Source organism: Lepidochelys kempii, chromosome 4 (assembly GCF_965140265.1).
Source record: "Lepidochelys kempii isolate rLepKem1 chromosome 4, rLepKem1.hap2, whole genome shotgun sequence".
Classification (NCBI taxonomy): domain Eukaryota; kingdom Metazoa; phylum Chordata; order Testudines; family Cheloniidae; genus Lepidochelys; species Lepidochelys kempii.
The window spans coordinates 50088878-50116250 of NC_133259.1; the positions used below are offsets into that span (position 1 = coordinate 50088878).

The 27373-nt window shown below is 40.3% G+C and overlaps 1 protein-coding gene across 3 annotated transcripts in view; it reads right to left on the reverse strand.

Moving 5' to 3' along the window:
* LOC140910391 (uncharacterized) overlaps nt 1-27373 on the reverse strand; it is a 161167-nt gene that overhangs the window by 54596 nt on the left and 79198 nt on the right. For 2 of the 3 annotated variants that reach the window (XR_012158563.1, XM_073341155.1), the window contains exon 2: nt 15739-15819. Coding sequence is in view for 1 of the 3 variants with exons in the window: in XM_073341155.1 (XP_073197256.1) it covers nt 15739-15819 (81 nt within the window). In the remaining 2 variants the exon portion in view is untranslated. Of the gene's footprint in view, nt 1-15738; nt 15820-16695; nt 16777-27373 lie in introns of those variants that run through there. The other variant, XR_012158564.1, reaches the window with a different exon arrangement.

Sequence of the window (27373 nt, forward strand, 5' to 3'; positions counted from 1 at the left end):
GCCCTGAAGAACAGTCCTTACTTGGAAAACAACCTCTCTTCCACTCATCTTATTGTTCAAGAATAAGTCCCTAGACAAGCAGCTGAAAAAAGCAAAAATAAGGTATCATAAAAGGGACTAAATGCAAAAAGTATAATTTACAGTGGGACTTATGAACACAACAAAAGAGCATAGGTGTTGGAACTATGGGTGCTGGGGTGCTGCTGCACCCCCTGGCTTGAAGTGGTTTCCATTATATCCAGGGTTTACCATTTGGTTCAATGGCTGTCAGCACCCCCACTATACAAAATTGTTCCAGCATCCCTGCATAAGAGCATAACTTTTAATTCTAGCTCTATGCGTTCCAATTTAAATCTATTTATTTGTTTTTATTTCTCTTTAACACATAAAATGACACACCATGGCTCTGGTCACCCTGACAAGTAACTGGAGAAACAACCCACCCAAAGCAGCATTCACAAACTAGTGGCCACTGCTGTACAAAACATTCATCCTGATCTCTCCCCCTCCCACTACTTCCCCAAAGCACTAAATCCCATCAAATAACCCAAGTTCTGAATATATCAGTCCTTCCCAATCTCCTGTTCAAATCAATGGATTTCAAGACACATCCTATAAGACAAAGTTGAAGACCCTTCATGGAGATCTGCCTCCCAGCAGCCCCCTCTTCCATAAACAAAGGAGGCTTCAACTCAAGCACGTCTGCTTATCACAACTTCAGCAGTATTATATAGAAAGATACCTAGGCCTTCAGGTAGACAGGTCCCAAGCTATTTAGGACTTTCACAGCCTGATTAGATTCTGCAATGCTGGTGTCGTGCCCACAACTACATGCCCTATTTAATATGTATCTACATTTTGCACCAGCTTCAGTTTTCACATGGATTAAAGGTGAAGCCCTATGTAGAGCCCCCTGTATCAGTTTAAAATGGGAATGACAAAGCCTTGAATACAGGGGTGAAGTCCACATGATTTGTATCAGGTCTATGCTACAGACTGAATTCACCCTGGGGTTAAACAGATGCTGCTCCACTGAAGACTGGAATGTATTTGCTTGTGCCAGTAGTGATTTTGTCCCTTAGACTAGAAGCGTAAGAAGTATGAAAGGAAGGAAAGTCTGACTTTTATGTTGAGCCAGAATCTAAGAAAGATGTCCTAATCTGCTGTGAGATATTTTACCAGGCTTTGGCAGGATTAGCAGAACCAATCCAATCCAAAGTCATTCTGTTTTCTCATTTTAAAGATACAAATGGTTAATAAATATTTATGTCTGAGTTTCCTGGAGATATTATTAAAGAAGAGAAAGTGTATTAACTGAATTACAACAACAGCTCTTCATCTACTGAAGCAAGCATGCTACAGACTATCAGTAGTCTGGCCAGAAAAAGGCAGCAAATGAACAAAAGCACAAGGGACAGTGAAGGGTGGGTGGGGAAATGGACTATAAACATCAGAATCACAAAAATATTTTAAGGTGCAAAATTAATTATCTTAAAAAACAAATCCAGTTTGGCCATAGGTCTTCCTGAAAATTTCTAATGGCTCTTTTCAGAGGAATTGGCCTCATGCAGACCCATCAAGCCACTTGGATTCCCCATGGAGTAGCACGGCTAAATGTACATCTTTCTCACAATCTCTGCAACCAACTTTCCACCAAAAAGTATTTGCTTTGTTGATTTTGGCACAGGCATAGACAGTGTTAGAATTGGACTCGGACTGGAAAGTTGGTAGCAGAGATTGTGAGATTTTGGCACAGGCACAGATGGTGTTAGAACTGGACTTGGGCTGAGCCCCAGAACCTCCACGGTGGTTGATTAGAATGAACACTAAACTTCCCTTGTTATGGCATCTGAAATCCAAACCATGGGCATGGGAGAGGCAGATAAGAACTAGAATAGCAGCACAGCAGCAGCTTGAAGTGGTTACCAAAGTCAAATCATCTTCCTTCCTAATAGCCCCGTTTTTTATACTCGATGGAATTCATTCTCAGCCTACAGGACAGCTTGTGGGGTTGTTGTGGAACTGTATCTCCCCAAAAGGAGCTGTGGGTATGACTGACTCAGAGCATAGCCACTTCAACAAATCACCAATGCCTTTGAGGAGTGGGCATGCTGCATCGGCTCCAAAGAAGCCAGCTCCCACCAGTCTCTTCTACCCCAACCTCCTTTGAAGAATTTTTGTGCCCTGAGAATAGTAGAAGGAAGCTATTCCTGTGCTCTTCTAAATACAGGGACTACATTTGTGCCTGTCTGGGGAGCTCCATATGAGACACATATGAGGCGGCTCCTTTCACCCTCCTTCCCCTTCCTGCACCACCATGTTCCTGAGCAGGGTCAGTGCACAATCTAGTCCTCTTTGTCCAACCATACTGGTAAGCCCCATTCTTCTCTTGGCCAATTTCTATTTTGGATGTGACCAAATTGTTAGGAAGAACATCAAAATCTTGATAGTCTAACCTATTTTATGGGCTAAGATCAAGATCATTTCTTCACAAGAGCAAAGGGCAACCAAGGTGTTATTTTAGGGATGATGGACCCAAAACTGTATTAACATTATTTAAAAAAAAATAAATCACATAAAACATTGTCTGTACAATGAAATGCCCCATCACCTCTGATAAAACCTCGGGTATTCCTACATTTAAAAAGTTCCATCTTGACAGCACCTGAGACTGGAGTCCTTGTTTAGACACAGAAGAGGCAGCACCTTCTGGAATATGTCTGGAATATTGCAGAGCAGTATGAACATGGATATGTGGTATACGGGATGCAATATGAGAAGAATACCAGCTTACCGCAACCAATGCTGGCAAGAAAAACATGCCTCTGAACAGTTTAGAGAAAAACTCTTTACCCAAACACATAAGACAGCCAACAAGTTCTCATCATACCAACCTGGACCAAGGCCTACATCCATCCCCTCTAGTCCATATGTAAGCCATTCTGGGGGCTTAACAAAAAAGAAAGAAAAAATACACAAACACAGTTTGTCCCTTCACTTTCCCTTACTTCAGCTATAATTGAGGCACTAGGCAAGAGAGAGAGAGAGACGGCACTCACTTTACACACCCCTTCTTGTCCAGCTCAAAAGAACCTACACTGCAGATTCCCAACCAAAAGAAGAATATGGTACAGTTCTAACCAAAGAAGTCACTGAGTTCTGGGCTCCCTATCTCAGCCACCTACATGGACCAAACAGTTGGATTTAATATACGGTACATTCAGCATTATAATTTAATATTTCTCAAGATCCTCCTAAAAAAGCAGTGGATCAAAAATGCATACATTTTCAGTTATTTGCATAAATTCAGGCACAAAAATTAGAAGTATGTGACTTCTTATTTAAAAATGAGAAAATGGGAGAGATTATTACATGCAGTTATGCAGAACCTAGAGTGATCGCATCATATACTGTACATAAATAAATGAATGCATTTCCATAACATATTTCCAATGTTGTTCTTTTTAATGATTTAGAGTATTTAGTATCTAAGTATTTAGAAAGTGGGAAATGGATGCCTGTGAAAACTATTCTATTGTAAATTATCGATAATTAACCCCCAAAATGTCAGAAGGAAATGCAAAAGTGTCAAACAATTTTTCGAGAACTCTGCCACAATGCTTAGGAAAACTGGCAACATCATCATCTTTTATTTGTATACTGAAAAGTCATGGCTACAAACTCTTCATTCGCATTTTTTTCCCCACAAGGGTGTTAGTTCTTAGATCCCAGGGAACAACCTGAACAATTCCAAAGTAGCAGCAAGAAGTTTTCATAACAAATTTCAAACTTGATTGGGATGAAATGGGAATTCTAAGTAAAGTGAATATTAAAATAAAAAAGAACACAAAGAATAGTTATTTAGTTTTCTCTCTTGTGAAAGAGCACTGGGGATCTGGATTTGGATAATCTAAGATCTAGGATCTGTATGATACCAGTGAGCATTTTAGCATCAGGACTATTTAACACAGTATCTGATTTTATATTTGTAATCACCCCTGCACTGAACCCATATATTAACACCAGGAAAAGCAGTAGACTGCAATATCTGCCAATATTCCGCTTACTTCATAAACGGGCTTCCATCTGGGAAGTGATGCAGAGACAGCCATTATGCCCCTCATGCGAATATATAGAGGTTTAATGGGGTATACAAACCCAATACTGAGCCTGGAAATAAAGATGTTAGATGGTGACTTAAATCAGTCCTTCCTCCAAACTCAGCAATTGCAGTAAGGTGCCACAAGTACTCCTTTTCTTTTTGCGAATACAGACTAACACGGCTGTTACTCTGAAACAAGGGTTCATGAGAATCAGTCCAGTTTGCGTTCTGATGAGTTCGCAAACCCGTTTTGAATTTCAAGTTTGAACAAATCCAGAATCTCAATAAAAAGTACTGTTTTACCTAGTTTGATTGCAAAATCATAATTCGTGCTTAAAACTGGGCTGGCTTAGCCTGAAATATTTGTGGACCTTCGCCTGACCTATTTTAGTATTTTCTCCAGCTGCCCTTCACCATGGTATCTGTATCCTCTCAGATACCATGGTGATGGGTGCAGTTTAAGCAGCTAAATAAATATGGCTATTTTGAATTTGTAAAGAAATAAACCTGGCAAGTTCTGCATTTATAGCTACTTTGGGTATCGTATAAAAGTTTTGCACAGCTTTAGTGCTGATACATCAAGAGCCAGGTGTCTTATATTATAGGCTAAATTAATCCCTGATGTAACTCCACAATGGAGTTACACCAGAGATTAATTTAACCCTATGAGTTAACTGTGGATGATTGGATTCTCCACCATCTGAAAATCAAATTCCTTACTCTCAATTTCTAAGAGTCAACTGTTGCACCTCCTGCTTTTTCCTACCTACTACTACTCAAGTCTAACTAATCTGGGCCCATTTCCATTCCCTTTCTATCCACTAGTGACAAATACACTTTTTTATTTGCAACTTATCTATAGAGCTTAGGATTGACGGACAAGACTGAACTGTCAGTGCTACTATTGGAGCAAGAGAACCCATCAATCCTGTTAACACTCTCTTATTCAAGAGAATCAAAAGAGCAGTAACATATTAAATTCCAAGAGACTAACTCAGAAGTTTCCAGAGCTTCTCAAGAAATGATTCTGATCAATGGACCAGACTAATCAAAAAAAGGGGAAAGTTTCACAGCCTGCAGCTCAATTACAAGGGTGAGTCACTCCTGAGGGTAAGAGGCCTTGAAATGGAAATAATCCAAGCAAAGGAAAGAAGGAGCAAATCAAAGCTTTTGGGGGAAGAATTTTATTAGTGCAGCAGCGAGAAGAGAGTTATTTTCACTTGCTCTTATCTCCCACCCTCTAAAAATTAAACTCTAATGGATACATTAATAAATAGGGGGGCAAAGTGTTTAACAAATGCCATATTGTATTACCTGCTAATAGAAGTGTTAAGCAGCTCAATTAAATAGCTGCATTGCACTGAGAAAAATGCCCTGCCCAACTATAATGATATATAACAGCGAGGAGACCCAGGGCACTCGCACTCTGCACACAGTAAAGCTATGCTCCTAGAAAATGTACTGATTGAAGCTCCTGAACCTTTTTTGCCTCTTAAAGGCTCTGGGCCTGTTTCATCAGCAAGGCAATGAACTGCCTTTGTTACTGGACTCACTGGGGGCTTTCAACGTTGAAATGTGTTTGGTTTTTTTTAAAATTTCAGTAAAGTAAGTTTTGGAGACTAATCGGAAATGCTAAACTAGCATCCTGCTTTGCTCCCCTCCAATTTCCTGGAGTTCTTCTGTATGAGAGTGTGTTCATATCCACTCGTCTTCAAACCTCGCTCTCTTCTGGTTCTGACTGCCACTTTGCTTGAGAGCAATCTCTCTTGTGTGCTTAACTCGTGGGGCCCTGCTGAGGAAGTTCTCCCATACCCAAATAAAAAGGAAAGCTAGAGCCAGAGCAAAGCATTTGTTCAACTTGAAGCCAAAAGTACCTTTTTTTTCCTCATATACTGTGCTATTGTTACCTTTTATCAGAGGAACAAATATTCCAGGAATGACTTGAAAGTTACCAACGTGATGATTGATGGCCAGTCAAAAGAAACATCCAGAAAGCAATAAGCTGTAAAAAGGGGAATGTGCTGAGCCTGGTTCAAGATTGCCTAGCTGTGCCTTTCAAATTTCTTTCATCACATCTGTGACTGTAAGCACTATAGGGTGAGAACAAGCCAGGACTTTGTGGAGTATTTGGAGCTGCTGATATGTAAGCCGTATTGCCACTGGTAGCAACCTGAGGATAAAAGATTTAAAGAAATGAAAACAAAGAACTGGTTTTGTGAAAGAGAGAGAACAGTGAGATTTATGGAAACCCATTGGGAGTGCACTGGTAATCTCTTTGATGAAAGATTGAGATTGCTTTGAAATAGACTTTACTGAAGCAAAAAGTAAGTGTTGTGCACAGGGACTGAGGTTGGCTAGGTCACTTATCAGTCTTGCCCGACTTTCCCTTTCCTTTTTTCTTCTACATTTTTCACATGCTAAGTGAGTCCCTGGCACCTCAAATATTTCTCTGAGTTAAAACATCACATGGAAGACGGAAGTTTTTGGAAAGTTAATGATTTGTGCTGCAGTTAGTGTTAAAACCCACAGTGGCACTTGTGAGCTGGGGGGGGCAGGGAGAGAATAATATAACAAATCTGAATGAACCTATCTGGGGAATACACTCACAAACATCACTTACAACAAAGATCTTCTGCTGAGGATGATTCCACTGATCTGGTTAGGTGACTGGGATGTTAGACGTGATCAAATTCCACTTGGATAACGTTTGGACTATAAAGTGCCCACTCCCCCGTCCATTTCGATTAAATACAGTATTCTTCATTTTCTATTCCGAACTCTTGTGCGATATTGCAGGGCTCTATTATACAGTGGTCTTATTCCGCCCAACAGGTGGCTGCATTTCAGTGGAAGTAATTTCTGATTTAATAGGGCTCTGCAGCTCAGACACACTAGGAGGAAATCTACCTCCCCCGTTGCTTTCCCGCACACCGTGACCCATTGGCAGCAATAATCCAACCCCAAGGACAGCATGATTGGAAACAAGAAGGCTAAGTCAATATAAGCCATTAGTATTATTTCTTTGTGAGCTATTCCACATAATACATTTGGTCTCATGGGAAGAGACAGAAAATGTTCTCTACCACAGGTAATAGTGATTTTAAAATATGGTGCATAGGCCAAATTTTTTTAAAACAGCCTCTAATTTTGTGCACGGCATTTTTCAGTCTCAATCCATTAGGAGTGCAATCCTGCAGATTAAGTCAATCATAGATGCAAATTACAGGATTTAAATATCTAACTCTTGGATTTCTGACTACAAAGATTATTTGTGCCTGAAAACAAGACAGCGAGACAGCTATATTCTGTCACTTGTGCCTGCATTGATTACATTTGTGATCGATTGTGGAGCAGAATTACAGGTAAAAAATTTGGATGTCAGTTAAAGCCCCTTTTAAAATTTGGATACGAATACGAAGAAAGGATTTTGAACTACATTCCACCCTCAGTTACCCCTGAGTTACCCTCAGTAATCCCACTTATTAACAGAGGGAAAAATCTGATCCAATATCTGAATGTGTGAGGAATATTGCATTATATGTCATTTGTTTAGTTTAAATTGAGAATTAAGAAGCAGCATTTAATATACATAGTTGAAGGGAGTATACAAAGTACAATTTTATATTGACTACACCTAATACTGTTTGCCCTCTAGTAACTGATCATTTTATTTGTATTCTGCAACAACCTTCATCAGGAGCAACAGTGACAGTTATCATGCTAATACAATTAGTATTGTGTATTTAATGCCGATTATATGCATGGTGCTTTATAAATTATAAACACAGCCTAAGACAGTGTCTATTCCAAAGACCTTACAATCTAGATTATTTGCTTTGAGTTAGAAAGAGATGAGCCGGGACTTCCCCCAGATACCAATCAGGTAGGGAATAAGAAACTGATTTTTGTGAGTTTTTGTCTGTCCTCTTTTGGATGGGATGCCAGTCCCTTCTGAAGAGTGTGTCATGTATCCTTCGAATGGCAGCAGCCAACAGAATATATAAACTCCAATATCACTACCCCAGGCCAGCATGAATGTTTCACAGGTTACTACAAGTAACTCATAATAGGCTACTAGAAGTAATGGCTAGTTCTGGTACACGCTAACTTTTTGGTTTGCTAATCAAGGTTCTTGCTATAAGGAAGTAAAAGTGTTTTGAGTTTGCTTGCTTTTTTCAAGCACCAAGAATAAAGTTTTGATGCTGACAGCCTGGCATTTCTGAATCTGAACGTTGGAAGTACGCCTCCTGGAGACAATTACTCTTGACATTTTTGGTTTATTGTGGAAACAGGAGGAGAGTGAATTTTTGTTCCATTAGATTTCTTGTAATTGTGGGTCATTGGACCATGTAGGAGACCTGGATCCATTTCTCTGTGCTGGTCTTTTACTTCTTGGTCGAGCAAATACTGGGGGCACTGTGTGATGCAGTAATATTTTGATATCAAATCTTTGCCTTTTGCTGTCAGCAGTTTGGGGAATCTCTCTCTCTCAGTGCTACAGACCATGAGGCATCCCTACCCACACAGTAGGTGATCTAGAAAAAAAAGTTACACCAATGTCAAAATTATGATCACAAAATTGTGATCAAAGTTACCTGGCACTCAGAGGAAAGGTGATCCCATAGTTGTACTGATATTTACTGCAATGGATTTTTTACCTTCAGTCCTTTTGGCAGGATGTCCAACTGTTTGCATTTGGAAAAGAAGAAGATGTCTGTCTGTATCTGTACGAGTTTTTTCATGAAGTTGATAGATTTCCACTCCACACGGCTAAATGTAGTGCCTTGCATAATGACAGGTTTCAGAGTAGCAGCCGTGTTAGTCTGTATTCGCAAAAAGAAAAGGAGGACTTGTGGCACCTTAGAGACTAACCAATTTATTTGTCTTCGTGAGCTACAGCTCACTTCATCGGATGCTGTAGCTCACAAAAGCTTATGCTCAAATAAATTGGTTAGTCTCTAAGGTGCCACAAGTACTCCTTTTTGTGAATAGAGACTAAAACGGCTGCAACTCTGAAACCTGATATTTACTGATAAGCCTAGGGAAGGAGAAGCTGCCCAGTGTCCTTCTTGCCTGCTACGGTGAAACTTGCATTAGGTTTGTGTGGGTGAATTTCATGCTGAGCACATCTTAGAATATAGTACAGGTTGAAGGCAGTTCTTTCCATGGTGAGCACCAGAACCTGGTGCTTCAGGTACATTATGCCCAGAGGGGTGCATAGACCTGTAAGTCACACTGAGAAGTGGGTAATCTTTCAGCAAAACTTGATCACGATAATGACGAATGTGCAGTTTCAGTTACTGATCATTATGACACTGAACAGGAGGGGGTGGCTTGCATTAAGGGTGGCTGTAGCCATATCAAATAGCAAAGACTGAATCCAGCTGAAGTTTAAGCATCATATTTGTTAGAATGTGTCAATGGAAAGTAGAAGCCCACTTGTGTAAGACACAGCATATGATCATAATTTTTTCCTACACCGCTGAAAGAAGCTTGTCTGCACATCAGTAAGCCTGTATGTATGAGGGTATGTTTAAAAAAAGAATTATAACTTCCTTAAATAGAATTTGAGCGGCAGACAAGTGTTGCAAGCACTGAAGTTTGTTTCGCTGCTGTTTATGTAGAGTTATCTATCTTGTGATGAAACTGGACATATTTTCCTGCTGTTTACCTTCAGTCCCCACATCAGCCTCAGCCTGTTATAGGTCTAAGTCATCCACTGACTGTGCAATGCAGGAGGAAATCTTGGAAAGTTCTTGCTCACTGCCACATATCTCATTAAATATAATAAATGTAAAATATTCTAATAACTTACTGCAAAAGAAAATAAAAATATAAATAAAAAATAAAAAGGCCTCTTCTCATTGCATGGTCCCTTTAAATGTGTTAACTTCTTATGCTAAACAATCTGTTCCACCTTGAATTTGGCTGTGACATTCTGAGTAAGTTCCCAGACCTGAAGAAGAGCTCTGTGTAAGCTCAAAAGCTTGTCTCTCTCACCAATACAAGTTGGTGCAATAAAAGATATTACCTAACCCACCTTTGTCTCTGCAAAATAAAAAACGGATACAAGAAACCTCCTGCTCTTAGCAGTTAGTCTGATACGCCTATAAAAATGTCAAACAAGTTGTGACACTGCTTTTTAAGAAGTGCTGATCACAACTGGAATCCTGGTCTCACTGAAGTCAGTAGCAAGACTTAGTAGAAAGGTAAAAGATATTGGTATTAGTAATAACATTCATAATGGGAAATATATGTGATATGGGTGAAATTTCTCATTTGCACCCTTGTGGCCCCACTGCAATCTAGTCAAGTCCCATTGAATAGATTTCAGTGGAGTTGCCCTTGTGCAACTGAAAGAAGAAGAATTTGCTGTATGACCTGAAAGAAGTGCTGTCACAGGAATCACACACACTAAGATCCTCATAAGAAAAAGTATTGTCCAAATGGTAACCTAAGGAGACAAATTAACTGAGCAGAAAATTCTCACACTGCTGTGAATTTCTTCACTTCAGTTCTGATGGGGGTTCCCCCCACCCCCCGGCCCTCTACCTGATGCAGGCAAAAAAGTTAGAGATGTGCCCACTGCTAGGCCCAGATCACATGCTTTCTGACCGATCCCCCTTCCTGCATGCAGAAGCAGGAAACCCCCTGACAATTTAAAATGGACATCACAATTTAACACAGTTTTCAGACACATCACAGTAGGCTGTTTGTCCCCTCCTTCCCTGCAGTAGGGAGTGAACAACCTGCTCTGCCTGTCCAAATGGAAGAAGAAGATTGCTTGCCAGCTGTGCACAAGGAGCAGCCCTGGCAAACAGTGCTTCTCCAAGAAACTATCGCTTTGGTGTGCCTCCTGGACAGCACTCTGCAGCCTCCTTTATGCAGCAGTGGCTGAAAAGCAACAATCCAGCCCTTAGCGTATTATGCGAAGTGGCATCAAAAGATGATTTGATCACAGACACTTATATGCAAAATTCAAACACTGGCTTAGAGAGTCTTATTTGTTTGTCTGAGCTTATGTATGTTGTCTGATAAATAAGAAGATCTGCCTGTGACTTATTCATCATGAGGAGGTGAGACTGATTAGCATCAGGATGAAACAAGTTGGATCAAATTCTAACCACTGAAGTCTTTGCACTTGGAACTTGAAAGGAGAACAGAGAGAAGGAGAGAGAATATCTTAAAGGGACAGTCTGAAGATTGACAGGCGCATATTTGAATATGCTCAAAAAACAAACTTTTTTAAAATCCCTCCTGATCCTGAAGTATCTCTCAGCCATTCAAAACAAGGGCTTTCTGTGCAAAAAAGCTAGGTGATAGGTTCCCACCACTTCCTGGGTTTGTTTGAAGTCACAAGCACATAAAAGCTCTTAATGTAGCAACTGGCATTCACATCACACCATACCTTTCTGCTTGGTTGGTTTGAATGGAATGTTATATTGAAAAATATATTAGCTGGCTCTCTGAGGGTGAATTTCTGGAACTGCACATAAAAAGAGAGTAATTGTTCTTTGAGGTGTCCTCTACAGGCCACTGAGGAGGAAAATCCACCTCTCTGACCCCGAGTGAGGCCATGGTAGTTGTTACTCATATCTATTGGCTGTTGTAGTGACCACTACACCCTATACGCTTTCTACAAGTGTGCCCAGCTCTCTGTGAGCCTAGATATAGAGCACATTCTCCAGCTCACTCTCAGTTCTCCTCTTCTTGCCTATTCAGAACTGGCACGGGCCTCTACATCCCCTGTTCACTGAAGAAGGTGGACTCCTTCTGCCCAGTTGTTCACTCCCCTCTCCCGCCTCACAAAGGTACTACATGCCATTGGCTACCCATAGGGCCTTATACAGGTCAGGTCATCCAAAAAAAAAAGGGATGAATTCTACCCTGGCAGGCAGTTCTAAAGCCAAACAGCCTGGAGAGTACTCCTAGATGAGGTCCAAAGTTTGAAGGTAGCCTGAACATTACTAACTTTCAAGGCTTGCACAATAAAAATGTAAAAGTTTCTCTCCTGATTTTCAGAGGTGCTGAGCACCTGTAACTGCCATTGGCTTCATCTGGAATTGTGGGGGCTTAGTACTACTGAGAAATCAGGCCTATGTGTAAACTGTTGCTTTAATGTTAGTGATGTCTGTCTATGAAAACAGCAGAAGAGCTATGGTATGTGAGTGAAGTGACACAATAAATGCAATGCAAGAGCAACATATTTGCCTTTGCTATGTCATGGTTCCTGATATTTCCAACATGCAGTACATCTTTTTCTTCATTCACACAGCCCTTTCCCAGACAGATACCACTAACTTTTCAAGGGATTCACAATAAAAGGGCAAGCCTCTGAACTTGGATCAGTTCAGAGGTCTGGGCAACGTCACAGTGGGAATACTCAGACTAGCATGCACTGAGGCAGAGCCTCAGCTGGTTTAAATTGTCCTACCTCCACTGAAGTCAAGTCATTGAAGTCAACAGGTTTATGACAATATAGACCAACTGATTATTTGCACCTATGTCCTCGAGTGTTTTAACATCTGATCCCAATCCTGAAAACACTTATGCATATGCTGAACTTTATACATGAGACATCTAAGTGCTTGCAGAATTGGGTCTGTGATAAATGAAAAATTTCTCAGAAATCAGAAAAAAAAACAAAAAAAAAACCTTACTATCACTTTTTTAAACCTTCCCCCTCTTCGACTGGTTTTTATTCTGGGTTTGGTTTGGTTTGGGTTTTTGCATGAAAATGTCAGCACTTCCTCCTGAAAATGACAATGTTTTATATTGCTAAAAAGTAGAAATTGTCAGCATTTTTTGAATTTTCAAAATTCTGATAACATTTTTTGCAGTTTTCAAACCAGCTTACAGAGAAGTTAGAATTGTCCAAAAGTTTGAAGTTGTGATAAAAAAATTTCCAAAATAATTCACAAAAGATTCTGCATTTTTTTCAACCAGCTCTGTTGAAAATACGAGTTTCACAATTTGCCAGGGTAGCATAATAAAGGGAGGGTGACAAATCAAATTGCTGCTAAAGATGGCAAAAGTCAATACTGGCATGTAACAATTCAGTATCTACTGATTACAATGGTTAATGGCTCAGTTTAATCCACCTGTGACAATCTATAAATTCTTAGATAGTTTTAATTTAAAGATGAATTGCTATGCTAAAATAAAATAAGAATTAAGCTCAGAAGTTCCTGCCAGATATCTTGACAAACCAGGTTATGAGGCAATTCAGCATAGAAACAGTTTAAGCTCATTTTTTCCCCTCCTTTGCCATTTGATAAAATTCTCACCCTTCCAACTTCCCTAAAAACATCTCAAAATGTGTCATGCACAGACTCCATTTATCAATCCTGTTCACCCCATTCCCTCAGAACCATGCCTGAGCACTATTTTCAAGCCCAGCTGTAACAAATATAGTTTGGGCACTGGTGTGCAAAGGGCTTTGTAAACCCTCGAAAGAGTCTGAATCTATTTCTCAGGGAGAGCACTGTTCAGCAGTGCCCTTTTCCCCAGCAGTAATAATAACCCTTCATAGCTTTTCAACTTGTCATCTATGCAACTGTTTGCAAAATGTTAAGACTAATGATATAACAGACTCTGATAATTACATTGCAGATGCAGAAGTACATCCCGGCATGAATAAAATATAGGTCTCCAAGTAAGCTGAAACTGAAGGGGTAGCAATCTCATGTAAGCATAGATCTTCTTGGACATGAGTAAATGTGCATATAGCTTGATTTGAGTGCAAGGTCAAACTGTAAACGAGTGTGGACAGGCTGTGTGCTGGAGATGTTGTTACCAGACTAGTTGAGGTAAGTGACAACACCTTCAAATGTACATAAGGTGAGGATATAAGTGATTGGTCCTTATACAATCTGCAAAGCAACTGGTCCTTGCATGATCTGTACAATGTCCAGACCAATTTGGATTCAAGAAGTATAAATGTTAGTAGCTAGGAAAAATGTATCTAACCTGTGTAGTGATGACATGATTTGGAATTGTGGTATCACCCTGTACCTAAAACTGGCCAACGTGGGCAAAGAGCTGTTAAATGCCTAATAAATTAAGCTGAGTGACCAACTGGAAGCAAACTGAGTTTCTGGAGCCCAGAGAACTCAATGAAGTGTTCTCTCAGAACTGAACACGGTGTTTGGATAAGCCTAGTGGAAAAGATCTTGGAGGGAATCTCGACACCTCAGACTTGAAAACGAAATATTGTTCCCAGTCTGAATAGCCCTGATCTGGTCTAATTTTTAAAAATAAGGAGGTCTGAACTTAGTTAGTACATAGATGAGTAACCCGCACTGACAGTGTTCTAGGCATACAGCTTCCCAATGATTTTATATTTTATAAGATTCTATCTTGAAAAAGATTGTACATTTGATGCCCTGCCTCATGACCCCATGGTGATGCTCTGAAGTGCTATGAAGGAGACTTGGTTTTGAGTCCTACTGCTCAACTTATTCCCCCAGCTTCCAAGTATAAATCAAAGGAAAAATCACTATACTGAAAAGGTGTGTGATCTTGTCAGCTAATCAAGGTTGGGACTGACCAGTACTTAGATGGGAGATTTCTGAAAAGAACTCTGTAGAATATGTATCATTCAGAATGCTCTGCAGATCTGTGTTCTCTTACAGAAACTCCTTTCATTTGTTGTTTCATTTTCTTCCTCTCCTTTTCACCCTTTTTTGGGGGGAGGGAGGGGAGAAGAGTAAACTATATGCCTAACATTATGTAAGTGCAAAGCAAAAGGTCACGATTTGCAGTCTTTACTAACCAAAATTCCCAGTAAAGATTGCAGGATTGAAAAACACACCTTAGGTGTAAAAGGAGAGGAAAAGTATACAATAAAAATTATTATTATGGGATATTATGTAGAAGAAAGAGTTGCACACAGGTGGAACGGGCTTCCAGTCAAGGTGATGGAGCCAAGTAGAATTAATATCTTAGGGGTTTATACCGACCTCACTATAGTATCTGAGTGTTTATTTTTTAATTTATGTAAGCAAAAGAAAGTAAAGACAATTGAATACATTAAAGTGGTTTTTAGTCAGTTTCCTGTTTTCTAGTAGCTAGCTGTTCTTTGCAGCATTAGGAGGGCATTTACATTCTTGGGAGGATATTTTACATTGATCCTGTGGGGTGGGTTTTGTTTGGTTGGTTTTTTACACTAGATTGGCTGAGTGTTTTTGCCTTCCTCTGGCACGTAGTTTAACCATATATAACATAGAGATGGTAGAGCTGTCAAACATTATAGACTCAAAGGGCCAGATTCTCAGCTGATCTCCAAAGAAGCTATATCAGTTACATCACCTGAGGATCAGGCCCCAAATGCCTGATTTTTGGACTGCATGTCTATACAACTATATAAGGTCTCTGGTTCTGCAGAAAAAGTAGGGTTTTCCCTGTACTGAAAAGAAAAACAAAAAAAGTTCATTTTTTTTCCAAATTAATTCAAGGGACTCTGAGCATTACTGAAGATTGTGCCGTTCTCTGTGGTAGGATGAGTGACACATGATGACTCTACACATTGTGTTTGGAGGACAGGGTCACTTGCATGATTTACAGTGTCTCTAGTTTACATTTTTCAATTAAGAGATAATCAGTGTGCCATTATAAGTTAAAATTGTTGGACTGACCTTTTGACTGTACTTTTTTATCTGGAGAATCCTCAGGGATGGCTTGATTGAAAGCATGACAGCAGAATGAGCCAAGCTAGACTGATGATAAATAAGAACAATTATCACACTTATTATCTGATAAATAATTTATTAAGATTTGTCATTAATCCATCACAAAATGCATTCTTCAAAAAAGAGCCTGAAGCCTGGCTTCCTTTTGTGTCCCCACTTTGTTTCAGATACTGGTGTTAAAGGGACATAAAAGGAGTGTTTATTCAGTAACAGTAAGCTGCCTCTGCATACCTGATCATTTCAAATCAGTAAGGATAAATTACAGCCTTCGTACAACAAATTGGCTCTTCTGGTTTATTTTTGCATAAAAAGGAAACAGAGTCCGTTGCATGTTTAAATATCTCAAGGCCCATCACAGAAATAGGTACTAACACACTTTGGGTACCTCTACACTGCAGTACAAGACCTGTGACGCAGCGCAGCTGGCCTGAGTCAGCTGAATCAGGCTCTTTGAGCTCCAGCTGCGGGGCTATAAAATTGCTGTATTATACATTAAGGCTCAAGCTGGAGCCTGGGCTCTAAGAGAGGGCAGGGTCTCAAAGCCCAGGCTCTAGCCCAAGCATCCACATGGCAATTTTATAGCCCGAGACCCATGAGCCCAAGTCAGCTGACCTGGGCTCTGAGACTCAGTGCCACACATTTATTGCAGTGCAGACATACCTTTTGACTTCTAGAGCACCAAAAATCTCAAAGCACTTTACCAATTGTAATTAGTATTAGTACATGGTATTATCCCCATTTCAACAGATAAGCATGCTGAGGCACAAAGAAGGTCAGGCCAACATTTTCTAACTAGGGTGCCCTAAACTTATGTCTCTAGAGCCCTATTTAAGCACTTAAATAGATAATCTAATTTCCAGAGGTAATGAGAAGCTATAGTTCTCATTAGCTTTAGGTACCCACTTTTAAAAATGATGATGTAAGAGGCTTGACCAAGGTCACAGAGGAAATCAATGGCAGAGCCAGGCACAGAAACCAGAAGTCCTGACTTTCTGCCTCTTGCTCATTAGATTACAAGCACTCTTCATGTGGAATTCCCTTTGATTGGGTTCAGTCAGTACCTGAAGAATAGAAAGCTTATGCTCAAATAAATTTGTTAGTCTCTAAGGTGCCACAAGTACTCCTTTTCTTTTTTCTAAAATAAATCAGCACTCTCTGCCTCAATAATAATGCACTATATGTGGAATAATATTGGCTGAACATTTGTATGCTATTCAGTACTCAGTAAATTCAATTACTGGAGACATGTAGAATACACAAAAATTATTCTAAATACTGGAAGCAAAGGAAAAAAACATTGTTTCCCCTACTGTGCTTTACTTGATGATAGTAATTTCAATAGGCAGGAATGTATTTTAGCCGCTAGTAATTGATACGTAATTTGGACCTTTTGGAAATGCAGTACCTATTTCCCAGCAAATTTCATTTATTGATCCATTGTTGCTTTTAATTTTTTCCTTTGGTCTTGCTTTTTATTTTATTTCCTTTTATCTGGTCCTCTTGGCAATTCTTGCTTAAAAGGTTTAAGTTTAAGAAATTACACATTTGTTTGGGCTTTTTCCAAAAATATTGCGTCCTGCAAGTGACTGCACTTAATTCAAAGACCCTTTTCATACATTTCAGCCACTCATTTCCACTGTGTATGCATTAGCTTGGATGTTCACATTCCTTATGTAACCCCATCTGATAACACACTATCCAAACAAGAGTGTTTCTATCCATAAGCCCCTAACTATTAGGGCTGTGCAAAATAATTCTCACCATAACATAAATGGCTAAAACACAAATCACTGTTGCACAATTTTGCCCTACATTTTCTGATGTGATGAAAAAGGCATACTTGTATAGTACCCAGAGGCACCAGCTCTGGCCCTACTGGAAACTTCTATAAGGTCTGGGTCTTATAGGCCTCCAAGGCCAAGCATAAAGATAATGCTAATAAAAGAAAGAAAAACCCTTTTCTTTAAGCCCTACGCTGCCTCTTTAGGTCCCATGTTGCTCTTTAGCAGACCCCAACAATCTTGTAGACTAGCTTGGTGATAAATGGCATCTTTTTGGCCAATGGTCTGCTTGAGGTTCAAGTTTACTTTAATGAATTATATCAGCCAGCACCAGGGTCCTCTGCAGCCTCAGTCATTTCTTTAAAACAAGTATTATTTAATACAGCACCATGAAATGTACATAACCAATTGTACAAGTCAAAGAAAGACCCTGACCCAAACAGCTGTCCATTGAACATTAAGGGCCCTAACTTGCACCTCCCCAAAAGTACTAAGGGCCCTCAACTCTTAGAGGGTAGAAGATTTCTAAGCAGCAGAGAACCAAACTAATCAATGTCACAAAGAGCTACTGTGAAGCTTAGGTGATTAGTGGGAGCTTAGGGTGCTCAGCACTTTGCCCAGCAGCAATCAGTACAATGTCAATCACTAGAGCAAACTTCCATCCGAGGAAGATGACTGTCCAGACTAAAGATACACAGCACTATCCCACTAGAGAACTGAGCCTCAGTAACACATAATAACAGTCAGCAGTGACACTTGAAGCTCCCACCACCCTGAACGGACAATGCATTTGGAGGGGAATATTTTTTCTGGGCTCAGGTTTATTACCCATTAGGCTTGGGCTTCATTTTTCCACAAGGTCGGTGATGTCAGGAGCAAATCATTTCACTCTTAGCTAAATTCACTAAAATGTTTTCATTCTGGTAAATTCCTAAGGCACAAATGGAGATCTTTGCCAAGTCTTACTGAAAGTATGAGGTCTTCCAATACATAGCCCTATAGAACGTCCTAGCCTAGCCAATGCAGAAATACTGTTCGTGAGATAAGTCAAATAATTATACCAGGAGGGGCAGTGACTGCTACAGTTAAGGTTAAACAATGATTTCTATTCTAACCCCTTGCTTTCAGTTGCTCCTAAAATTCCAAAAACTTTCAGCTTTGACGCTGCAGTTTTCTAAGCAAGATTTTTTTTAATAAATCTGAGCAAAATTAATTAAGTAATATGGGAGTAAAAAAAAGTGGGAGAAATATTTAAAAGCATTTGTTGTTTTGACCAGCTGTTAGCACCAAACCACTTGGAGGTAAAAAGTAGCAATTTGGCAGGGAAATGGCCCTCTATGAGAATTGTCTTTGAGGGCCAAATTCTCCAGTCTAACAAGTGCATGAAAGTGAACTTTAAAGTGGCTGGAGATTTGTGCTAGAGAAGTCTCTCTGTGTAGGGGAAACGTCCAGCAGTATAAAGCTGCCAGAGGCAGCTCTGTCTCTCCCTGTGCCAGAACGTTCCTGCTCCTGGTGTAAGGGGAGGGAATGAGTGGGTCAGTGGTTTGGAGGTGGCGTGACAGGAGGCCACTGCTATGTCTGATTCTCCATAGGTGCAAGTTCCTGAGGGACCTTTCATGAGTAGCATAAGTTAAAGCTTTCCCTACAACTTTAATTTGACAGGAGCTGGGGAGCTGAGAATTGAGGAGCTGTGGGCGGCTCCCAAGCAGAGCACAGGCACAGCCGAGAATTGAGCCCTGAGCATTCTAGTGAAAAATGGTTTTGACTTGACTGATTTGTGAACCTTTGGAAATTGCACTCCAAGCCTGCCTGGTAAATTTTGACCAGTGCTAGAGCTGAGCTCCAAGTGCACAGCTAAGGAAGGCATAGTATATGTTTCCTGACTAACTTAGCTGTGCATTTTACAATGTATTGCATTGCGTGATGAAAGGGCTTCACAGCTGAAAAAATGAAACATTAAGAGTTAAAAAGCTCATCTATGCCACATTTCTGCCCACCTTCTATAGAGTAATATGCAAAGAGCTGCCATGCAGCAGAATTTAGTGTATTACAAGGAGCACACGCACCCTGTTACAAGGGTGCTCTACATAGGTATACACGTAAATTGTAAGGTTTCAGAGTAGCAGCCGTGTTAGTCTGTATTCACAAAAAGAAAAGGAGTACTAGTGGCACCGTAGAGACTAACCAATTTATTTGAGCATAAACTTTCGTGAGCTACAGCTCACTTCATCAGATGCTGTAGCTCACGAAAGCTTATGCTCAAATAAATTGGTTAGTCTCTAAGGTGCCACTAGTACTCCTTTTCTTTTTGTAAATTGTAAGTTAATAGATAAATTGTCTGTAGACGGTGCTCAGGAATATATAGCATAGTCCAATGGTTTTCTCTGTGGAGTTGTTAGCACAGTGTCGGTAGGAAAAACAGATTTTAGCAACTTTAATTGTTTATTCTGAGTGAGCAGGGGCACTTCAGCACTCTTCCCTACATTGTCCAGCTGAACCATCCCACTCTCAAAGGCCCTCTGTGGAGGCAAGAGGCAAGGGTGAGGTTTTGCCCCTATGTGTGAGACCAGGTTTGCCCATTACAATGGTTACTTATGTGTTTTGTGCTGCTCACTTACCACATAGGCCTTTAAATAGTTGATGTAAGGCATCTGAATGATTAAGTGATCCAAACACACTGACAAATTACTATAGAGGCAAATATAAAAGATGTCAAAGATGACAAGATCACAAGACTTAGTACTCAAGGGAGAGTTAAATTACCCACACACTTCCTGGAAGAAACTTGATGTTCTCTGTTTCCCTGTATACAAGTTCCTGGACTGGATTGATATTAACCTCTTGTCCCTTTGTAGAAAAAGCAGCTGGAGGTATGGCAGTGTAGGCCTGGTACTGACCAATAGGGAAGAAATAATCAGCAATTTGAAGGTGAAAGGTACCGTTGAAGTCAATGACCATGACATGAACTCATTATGCTGAGAAAGGCTGTTGCTTATTTATACTAGTGTTACTATAAAATACCTATAAAGTCATGTAAGAAAAAGTCATGAGGCAGAACGGAAGAGACTTGCTAAAGGGCATAAAGCAAATGAAAAGTTTTACAAAGAAAACGTGGATAAGGGGATCACTCAGGAATGGGTAGCTCTCATTTACGGTTCAAACCTGCAGAGCCTCTGGAGATATGCTTAGCATCCTTAAAGATCATTGTCATGAGCAGTTGATGACATCAGTGGGATTTGAGGGTGCTCTGCACTTCTCAGGAAGCACTCAGCACCAAGTCCTAAATGAGCTGGGAACAATATAACAGAGGACTTAAAATAGCTGACCCTTTCAGTCTCAGTCAGCAACAGAAAAATGAAGAGCAGAAGAGCATTAAGAGTTGAAGGCTAAAGAAAGATAGTGGAAGGACTGATAAAGAGGCTGGTGAAAGAAAAAAAAAACTTAGATAAACTAAATGCAGAAATCAGAGAGACTGGGTGACATGCATGTGAGGTTTTAAAAAACTAGCAGGAGAAACTGCCTCAAGCAGTGACTTCTTAAAACTCTTTGAGAAAAGCAAAGTCCCAGAAGGTTGGAGAAGAGCAAATATACTACCCATCTTTAAGAAGGGAAAGAAAACCCTAAGCAGTATAAAAGGCTATCAGCTAGTAGCAACATTCTGGTAGCTGACAGAAGTGGGACAGCACAAGTTTGAAGAGTGCAAGGCGAAAAAGAAAAAAAAACACGCCTATCATCTCGATGTATGTCTACACTGCAATTAAAAACCCATGGCTGGCCCACACCAGCTGACTCAGGCTCATAGGGGTCAGGCTAAGGGACTGTTTAATGGGGGTGTATATGTTTGGACTCAGAGCCCATTCTTTGGGACCCTCCCGGACTCCAGTACAAGCCCGAATGTCTACACCTAGCCACAGGTGTCCAATTGCAGTGTAGACATAACCCTTGGAAAACAAAAATGTGGGCCACTCTAGTTTTTGAAGAGAACCACCTACTAGAAGGAATGCACAAAACAGAAAACATTTAGCAGTGAGGGAGACCATTCTGGAACATGATGAAAAAAGACTTCCCATCTATGAAGAGCTGAAAAAGTGGAAACTTTTTTCTTTACAGAAGACCAAGGTCCTGATTCCACTAATAATAATCCTCATTGTTCAAGTCAATGGAATTACACAGTGTGAGTGAGACTGGGGTCAGACCTATTCTCTTTGTTTTCATTTCCCCTACTTATAACATTTAAGATTAGCTCACACCAAAACCTGAGATCTGAACACTCCCAATTGTATGAATGTTCAAAATCCAGATGCAAAGATCTCCTCTCCCACTGCTCCCATGTGAGCTTCCCTTAACCACATGCCCCTGTGCAGCAGAACTACCCTGCTTGTGGCTCGTGCTCCCTATAGTGGAGGAGAAGGGCGCCCCTTTGAACATTAGTTCTCCCACTTGCTGTCACTAAAACACTGACCATCTGCAGAATGTCCAGTTCTATCAAAGAGCCCCATAGTCAGCATCTTGGGAACAGCTTAATGCACCTTATTGATTCGAACATGTGCATTTTGTTTATTTGAAATAAGACTCAAGGATTGAGAGCACACTTAGGGCAGGCAGGAGCCAAGACTTTTCCCACAGCCAGCAGAGCCCAAACACTTCCCCCATCTGGACACAAAAGGTAACCAGTGAAGCGTGGTATTTAATGCATTTGCAGTCCCCTAAGATTAGTTCCTGTTTTGACATAAAGAATATCCAGACACTAAAGAATTCAGAGTGTACCATAGTACAGTTAATCGGGCTCTTAGACATGCAGTCTGTGCTGCTGCAGCCTCTACTTTGCAAAATGAAAGACTCTTTAAGGAAAGGCATTAGAGCAGGTTCTCGTCATGTGACGCCCTGAGTAAATGAATGGTGTGGATTTAAATCCTGTGGTTAACAAGCAGCAGACTCTTGTCCCTGTGCACTCATTTTCCATTCTTTGTCTACAAGAGATACATTTCAGGCCTATTTGGTCCTCTACCAAAAGCAATGTTACATTGGGTCTAATTGCTATTTTCCATAGTTAAGCTTTTTTCTGTAACACCTGCACTATTAACAGTATGTATCCTCATTATAACCAAACACTCATTCAAGTCAATAGTCTGTTCAGGTTCTTATAACACCCTCATCACTGCAGTGTCTGCTGCCTTCTTGTTGCAGCACAAGGTGCTTCTGGAATTTGTCACGTGTGATTCTATCTCCCTACAACTCTCCAAGTGGAAAATTATATAATTTCTTTTTAAATTGATTTTTTAATGTCTGCTGCAGCACGTGCATTTGTTACAGAAGGCAAGGACTGTGCATGTGAAGCAGCTGCAGAATCAAACCCTCCCTGGGAAAGCTCCAGTGTGCTATTTGATGTAATATCCAACATTCCAAACCTCTTGCTTCTGATTTAACAGCCTTTCCAGGATTTGTGTAGAATTCCTTCCAGAAATTAATAATAAAATGTTAAGAATGATTGATAAACTTTAGAACAGAGGATTTACATAATGTTAAAAAAAAATCAAATAAGTCACGGGCATTTTTATTAAAAGGAATAACAGTGACCCAAGAGACTGGTTTTACAAAACCGGCAATCAGCAAAGAAGTTAAGGATCAGTTGTTTCAAAGGGATTTCAATCCAAACACTAAAATTTCACGCACAAATCTGCATGTTAAAGATTTCATACCCAAAATGTGCAAAAAATTTTGGCTGAGATTCTCAGCTCTTATAAATTGCTATCGCTCCACTGACTTCAATAATATAGATTTAGATTTGTGTGTGTGCGTGCACACAGGCAAACTCCGTTTGTGTGCACAAAGAAGTTGGCTACACACCTGTCAACTGAACTTGCATACACAAATGCAGTTTGCATGCACAGATTCAAATTTCTTGTGCATGACAAAATGCATGGGCAAAAATCTGACAATGCCAAATTGTTCCCGTGGTTTTAGAGGTGTCTTTTGAAAACTTGGTTTTTAACCATCTCCAAGTAATGCAGGGGGGTGACAGTTTTAAGAAAACTGGAGAAAGCTGTTTTCTATCTATCTGGGAAAGAAAGACTGAATAGAAGTAGTCACAATTCTTAAAAACATACAGTGGGAACAGATGCTGTTCCCATCCTGCTCCAATACAGTCAGAGCACACAGTGTTGGTTGAAAACTCACCCCTCACTAAGGTTCAGCTTTATTACGGTAATAACAAACTTCAGCCTTCTCCCAGGCTTGGCTGTTCCAATCTTATGACCCACGAGCCACTCCCATCTTCCTTATATCCAGGGTATATTAGCAATTGCCCCTGCCAGTAAATCAACAGGATACCAAAACCTGCTGACATGGTGGATCAACAGAAGTACCCAGCTATCTTCTTATATGTGATCAAACCTCAATTATAAAAATGACTATAATGATGCAGGATCCTACGTGCCTTATCCAGGAAAAACTGCTACTCTGCTTTGGCTGGTAAGATAATGGGAGTTTTGCCAGGGTAGGAGTGCAGGATTGGGCCCATAATTTATATGGGGCGATTTTGATTTTAGATGCATCTCTGAGCAAGAACTGGTACATTAAATGTACCAACTCAGGAACAGCCCCAGGAGGCAATGTCATAGAGCTGCTCTGTCTGCCAATGGAACTTTTCTTTTTAAATCAGAATTTGCTGATTCATTAAAATCAAACAGTTTTGCAAGAATGGTTCTGTTTGGATGACCACTGACACAGCTGCCCTGCCTGCAAGGCAGATTTCCATTGCTTCATTTCCTGTCAACACACTTGCCTGGCTCCTCTGAAGCTTGCTGAGCCAGCAACCACAACTTCCAGCTCCCCTTCAGCCCACCAGGCAGGCTACTGAGGACCAAAGGCTTCCGAGGCTTCCAAGCTCCCTGCGTCTCCAGCAGCCCGACAGGCTGGCTTGCCAGGGAGCTGGGAACCGTGACAATCTTGGCAGCTGCAGGTTGGCATTAACATAATTCTTATCAGATTCCATTTTTGAGTTTTAAGCTTTTCGCCACAATTTAGGATAAGAAGCTCTTTTTTGAAATCTTGAAAGCTTTCCTGGAGCTAGAACACTGTTTCCCTCCCAGCTCCAGAAATGTGACTCAGACACCCTGCTCAGTCAAAATTTCTCCCGTTCTTCCTGCCTTGCTCCGAAAGATAGTCATTTATTGCTGGCCTATACCAGCAGTAGACTATAACCCCCTCCCCCACTGGCTGGTGAATAGGGAGTGTGGAGCCATGGGTCCTTCCCCACCCAGACGCTCAGGAGAGCAAGTGAGCGCAAGAGTAGCCCTGCTGACTACTGCTTATCCGTAGCCAATGGGTATGGGTAACCCACGTAGGAGTGTAAGGAGAGGTCCCTGCTCCCTTACACAGGCATCAAGCCTTTAAAGATTATATCCATCCCATTCACTTGGCTTTCTAATGGGGAAAATATATTTTTCCTAAAGGGTAAAATATGATGTCTCACAGCAGGGAAACATACTGACTGCACCATCAACACCAAAGAGTCGGCTGCTTTGACCGAAGAGCAGTTAATAACCATCCTCCTGCCACTGTTGTGCAACTGGATTGCTGCCCTTCATGCAGATGGGATTAGTTTATGTCAATTTCACTACGCGTGAACTCTACATATATTAGACAATTTTCTCTTTTTATTTCAGAAAATAATCCTTTATCCTAAAATTGTTACATTTAATACTTCAGACCAAGCAATGCCAACCATGGTTTGCTCTCACAAGTTTATATTACATATGTTCCCTATATCTCTAGTTCAAAGATGTACAGTATTATTATAATACATCACAGATGTTTCCTGAAGAACGCCAATAACCATATCATTTCGTCAGAACTTAAGATTCTGGTGTCACCTCTGTTGTCCCACATCTCTCTCCAAAGCAAAAACAAGATGTATAGTGACCAATATCATACACAGTAGTGCAGGAGGTACTAAAATATCAGTATCTTATACAGTAACCCCTAAATTTTTCAGGAGTTTGGAAGTCCTTTTCAAATTTGGAAACCAAATCCTTCTGAGGAAAATAGAAAGGAGCATAAACTCTGGGAAGTCAAGTGTAAAAATATAATTAGGAAGGGCGCAACTAGCAAGAGAAAAAACAGCAAACTTTTTTTTTTTTTTTTTTGGTACATCAGAAGCAGGGAGCCTGCCAAAGCATGGCCATTTTGGAGAAGCTAAATGAATTTGTTGCATCTGTCTGTGGAGGACATACAGGAGAGTCCCCACATTCATTCTTCTCAAGAGAGAAATCTGAGGCATCAGTAGAGAAGGTTTTGGAACAAATTCATAAAACAACCATAATAAGTTACCAGGACCAGATGGTATTCACCCAAGAATTCTGAAGGAACTCAAATATGAAATTGCAGAACTACTAACTGTGAATACAGACTAACACAGCTGCTACTCTGATAACTGTGGTATGTAACCTATTGCTTAAATCAGCCACTGTACCAGATGACTGGCAGATAGCTAATATAACACCAATTTTTTGTAATTGCCAGAGGCAATTCTGGCAATTACAGGCCGGTAAGCCTAGTTCAGTACCAAGCAAATTGGCAGAAACCATAGTAAAGAACAGAATTATCGGGCACATAAATGAATACCATATGTTGGAGAAGAGTCAACAAGGCTTTTGTAAAGAGAAACTATGCCTCATCAATTTATGAGAATTCTCTGAGGAAGTCAACAAACATGTGGACATGGGTAATCTAATGGATATAGTGTATTTGGACTTTCAGAATGCTTTTGACTAGATCCCTCACCAAAGGTTCTTAAGCAAAGTGAGCAGTCATGGGATAAGAGGGAAGATGCTCTCATAGATCAGTCACTGGTTGAAAGAAAGAATAGGAATAAATGATCAATTTTCACAGTGGAAACACACTCAAATTATTTGGAAAAAGGGGTAAACAATGAGATGCCAAAGGTTTCAGATGATACAAAATTACCCAGGGTAAGTCCAAAGCTGACTCCAAAGCGGCATAAAGGGTTCTTACTAAATGGGGTGACTGGGCAGCAAAATGGCAGATGAAATTCAAAGATGATAAATGCAAAGTAATGCACATTGGAAAACATAATCCCAACTATACATACAAATGATGGAGTCTAAATTAGCTGTTACCACTCAAGAAAGATCTTAGAGTCATTGTGGATAGTTCTCTGAAAACATCCCACTCAATGTGCAGAGGCAGTCAATCATTGGGAAAGGGAGAAGTAAGTAAATATCATAAAGCCACTGTATAAATCATTGGTATGCCCACACCTCGAATATTGTGTGCAGTTCTGGTCATCCCATCTCAAAAAGATATTAGCAATGGAAAAAGTACAAAGAAGGGTATGAACATCTTCCATATGAGGAGAGATTAAGAAGACTGGGACTGTTCATCTTAGAAAAGAAATGACTAAGAGGGGATATGACAGGAGGTCAATTAAATCACAAATGGCTTGGAGAAGGTTAATAAGGAAGTGTTATTTACCCCTTTACATAACACAAGAACTAGGAGTCACCCAATGAAATTAATAGGCAGCAGGGTTTTAAAACAAACATAAGGAAGTACTTCTTTAAACAACATACAGTCAACCTGTCAAACTTATTGTCATGGGATGTTATGAAGGCCTAGAGTATAACTGGGCTCAAAAAAGAATTAAATGAGATCATGGAGGATAGGTCCATCAATGGCTATTTGCCAAGATGGTCAGGGATGCAGCCCCATGCTCTGGGTGCCTCTAAAGCCTACTACTAGAAGCTGGGGTTGGATAAGAGGGGATGAATCACTCAAAT